The sequence below is a fragment of the Hyla sarda genome, chromosome 7, assembly GCF_029499605.1.
Source record: "Hyla sarda isolate aHylSar1 chromosome 7, aHylSar1.hap1, whole genome shotgun sequence".
Taxonomy (NCBI): domain Eukaryota; kingdom Metazoa; phylum Chordata; class Amphibia; order Anura; family Hylidae; genus Hyla; species Hyla sarda.
The window spans coordinates 209,716,135-209,719,699 of NC_079195.1; the positions used below are offsets into that span (position 1 = coordinate 209,716,135).

Sequence of the window (3,565 nt, forward strand, 5' to 3'; positions counted from 1 at the left end):
AAAAATAAAACAAAAAAAAAATATTTTAGAATTTGACCTTCTGCTTTTGCTTAAGAATTGTTGTCGGGTTGTGATAGCTGCCACAGATAAACGCTTCGCTAAGCGATTAGGAAGGAATGTCGAAACTCTTAATTGCTTTCTAAATTTTTTTTCCAAGTTTGGTCATTCAACAACTTTATGCAGGAACAATTCTTACGATTTTTTGTTTGTTTAAGGACCAGAAGAATACTTTAAAGATAATTTACTAACAGAAAAAAAAATATTATAATAATATTATTATTAATTGCTCCAAAAAAAGAAGCGACGTGTTTGCTCCAGTACTATGAAGCTCTAAAGATTTCAGTCTGTTGTAATGAAGACCAGGTGGTAATACACTTTATAAGTTCCTAGTGCCACACAGTGTCCAAAAGATGGTATTGCAACATCTCCACAACAGAATATTCCCATTTATTCTTAATTGTCACTTGGCTGGTGTTCTCCTTTAATCTCTGAATTTGTGGATGTCGTTGAATAGTCTGTAGTAAGGGTATGCTTCATTGGCATGTGGACAGTTGTAGTTGCACCTACAGGATTGGATCATCATAACATTTTTTGTAAAGGTTTCCCCATCTTCACACCTGAATCGGATTTTGACAGTCCGTGTCTGCTGGGGGGTGCAGCATCTTCCATCTACGCATGATCCACAGTATTTAGGCTTGTACTTCTTTACGCTGGAACAGCCGGCATAGCTGTATCGGACTGGAGTCTGAGATTTTTTGGTCTTTGTGCATTTCTTTCCCTTCTGGAAATTGATCAAAAAGAAATTCTATTAGCAACTCATCCGGAAATGCAATGATAAGATATCAGCTAATAAAAAGTAAGAAAAAAAACAGTCACTGCCTATAATATGAGAGTCCTTACCTTTAACTGTGAATAGTTTGTCTGTCCACATGGTCGGACCTCGCAGATCCTGGTTTCTCTCACTAGTCTACAGTCTTTATTGTCGTTGGTGACTCTTGTAGAGATGCCAGTGCCGCATGTCTTGGAACATTGCGACCAAGATGTTGTTTGGACGATGCACTTTTGAGCCTCGAATACATGGGCTTGTGGATTGGAGCCAAATGCTAGAATAAAAGGAATGCAATTGGTTAGGATACTCTAGGTTGGCATAATACATGGCCTGTCTAGCTGCCTGTTACTCAAGTCACCTACTTATTATACATTATATATATATATATATATATATATATATATATACATACATACATATATTTATATATATATACATACATACATACATATATTTATATATATATATATATATATATATATATATATATATGCATTCTATTTGTACATAGTGAGTTACTCTACAGTTTCTCTTATTCTAAAGTTACTTAGTTATTCTACAGTTACTCTACAGTTTAAAAGTAGCAAGTATATAGAAAAAAAACGTACCTGGTAGCATTTTGTGTCCTCCTTTCACAATGGGGACGAATTCGTTTTTGCTGGTAAGGTCTCCTTCATTATCCATCCCGAAATCTTTACCCAAGAAATCTTCCAGATCGTCCTTGGAGTCCCTGGCGTCATCGCACACCCATTCCTCACAACACTGCCCAGGCACCTTCACAAGTCTTGGATTTGGGCATCCCAGGTTAGGGAGGGAGAGTTCTTGAGGGCATAAGGGAAGACAGCCCACAGCCCCATCTATACATGTGCACTGGTGCTTGCAGTTTGGCTGGAAGCTTTCTCCATTCTGGTAAATTCTGGAGTTGTACTCGCAAGGTCTTCCTTCTGATTTTGCTGCGGGGTAGAAATAAAGATACATTAGGTTAGAACTAGGTTGCAGTCAGCAAAATTTTAGGGTTCTTAATGCAAATCGAGGGGAATGGTAAGTCACAATTACTTTTCCTGCTCATTTTGCTAAACCCAGACACTGAATTGCATTCCAGACTGCTGAAATCATGTGCCTTTCTGCCAAACTAGCATCAATAAAGCATATCCATACAAGGACTGAGATTCCCTGAACTCCTTGACTAAAGCAACCAGTAAAAACCTGCTCCCCCTGCAGCCTCACCAGGGTCTTCTTAAGGAAACGAGACAAAAAAAAAAATCCCAAAAAACAAAAAGCCATCTTACCTCGGCAGATGCCCTTGGTGGCTCTTGAACTGGCACCGAAGTTGCACTCCAGTCCTTTAGTGTGGTCACAAGGCTGGCTTTTGCTACAGTCTTCATTGAGTTGCTTGGCGCACACTTTGCAGCATCTACAGCTGTCAAGGACCAAACCGACTCCTGGGGCACATTTGGGAACCTCCATGGGACACTGGCATATGGCTGGGCATGATGAAAATGCCTGTAAATAATAATGAAAAGATATATTAAATTATATTTTTAGTTGCATGTTTCTAGAGAAAAACATGATGTGCATCTGTTAAGAGGTCGTATGCAATAGAAGTGTTACTTACCAGGTCTATGAGTCCAGCAAGGATTGCCACCATCACTAGAGGGGTCATTCGTAGGCAAGGCATGGTTCCTCAAAAATTAAGAAATTCGGACGAAGTTTCTGCAATGGCCTTATGTATCTCTTTGACTCCAATTCCTTTGCTGTTCTGGTCCCAGTACCTGTGCTCGTGCTATACTGGTCTGTGCTATACTGGTCCCAGTGCTGTGCTCTCTGTACTGCTCTCAGTGCTTCAGTACTATGCGCTTTTGCTCTCTGAGCTGCTCCAGGCTCTGTGTCTCTTATATAGGAGACAGCGTGACGTCACCACCGCTTCCAGAGCTTCACATTCAAAAAAACATCCCAGGAATGCGGCTGGGCTCAAACTCTGGCCAAGACCCTCCCCGTCTAATGGAGCCTGGCTGAGTCTCCCAAGGAGGGAGAAAGAGGGAGAGGAGAGAAGGGGGAGAGCAGCCTGAGACACAGGAAAGGCTCCCAGTCTGGCATTAGGAGGAGGGAGTTAGGAATGGGACCTAATCATAGGGCTAAAGCATTGAAAAGAGGAAATGAGGGATCAATATCATACACCGCGCCTTTTAGAACCCAAATTTTTTCCCCCTCGCCCGTCTCTTTTCACGCAGACTTATTATTGCATGCATAATAATATCCTCCCTTGGCTTCAAAGTCTGTTTGGCTTCTGAATTGAAAGTCCTCTTCACCTTGTATAGTTTTATGTGTTAAGTGCTTTCGGAATATGTTTTTTTTTGTGTGTGTGTGTTTTTATGTGTCGTTTCCTTCCATAAAGTCTGCAGAGACTTGTGTTAGCACTCAGATATATATTTTTTGATATAAGGTTTTAGGGGTACACGAAATCAGGAGGAGCCATAAAATAGGACCTTAGCGATAGCTGGATTCCCAGGCATTTGTCGGTCTTATTTCTGATATAAGGGGGGAAGCCATGACTGCTCTGGGGAGAATGGGGTCTTGTTTACTTATGTCTTAAGATTTGCAATCAACATGCATACATATCATTTCTAGAGTACCCTTTAAGGAATGCCTCAGCCTGGCCAAATTTAGACTGTTTGGGCCAAGGAACATGCATCCTTAGACCCTGTAAGGCAGTGTTTCCCAACCAGTGTACCACCA

At 41.0% G+C, this 3,565-nt stretch overlaps 1 protein-coding gene across 1 annotated transcript; it reads right to left on the reverse strand.

Annotated features, from left to right (window-relative positions):
- Nucleotides 1-236: 236 nt before the first annotated feature.
- Nucleotides 237-2,960, reverse strand: CCN1 (cellular communication network factor 1). The gene is made up of 5 exons (XM_056532505.1): nucleotides 2,445-2,960; nucleotides 2,119-2,332; nucleotides 1,438-1,782; nucleotides 901-1,103; nucleotides 237-781 (listed from the first exon to the last, which is right to left on the reverse strand). Exons 1-5 carry the CDS (start codon nucleotides 2,505-2,507, stop codon nucleotides 482-484), a joined length of 1,125 nt encoding a protein of 374 aa, XP_056388480.1. The 5' UTR covers nucleotides 2,508-2,960; the 3' UTR covers nucleotides 237-481.
- Between the last annotated feature and the right edge of the window lie 605 nt (nucleotides 2,961-3,565).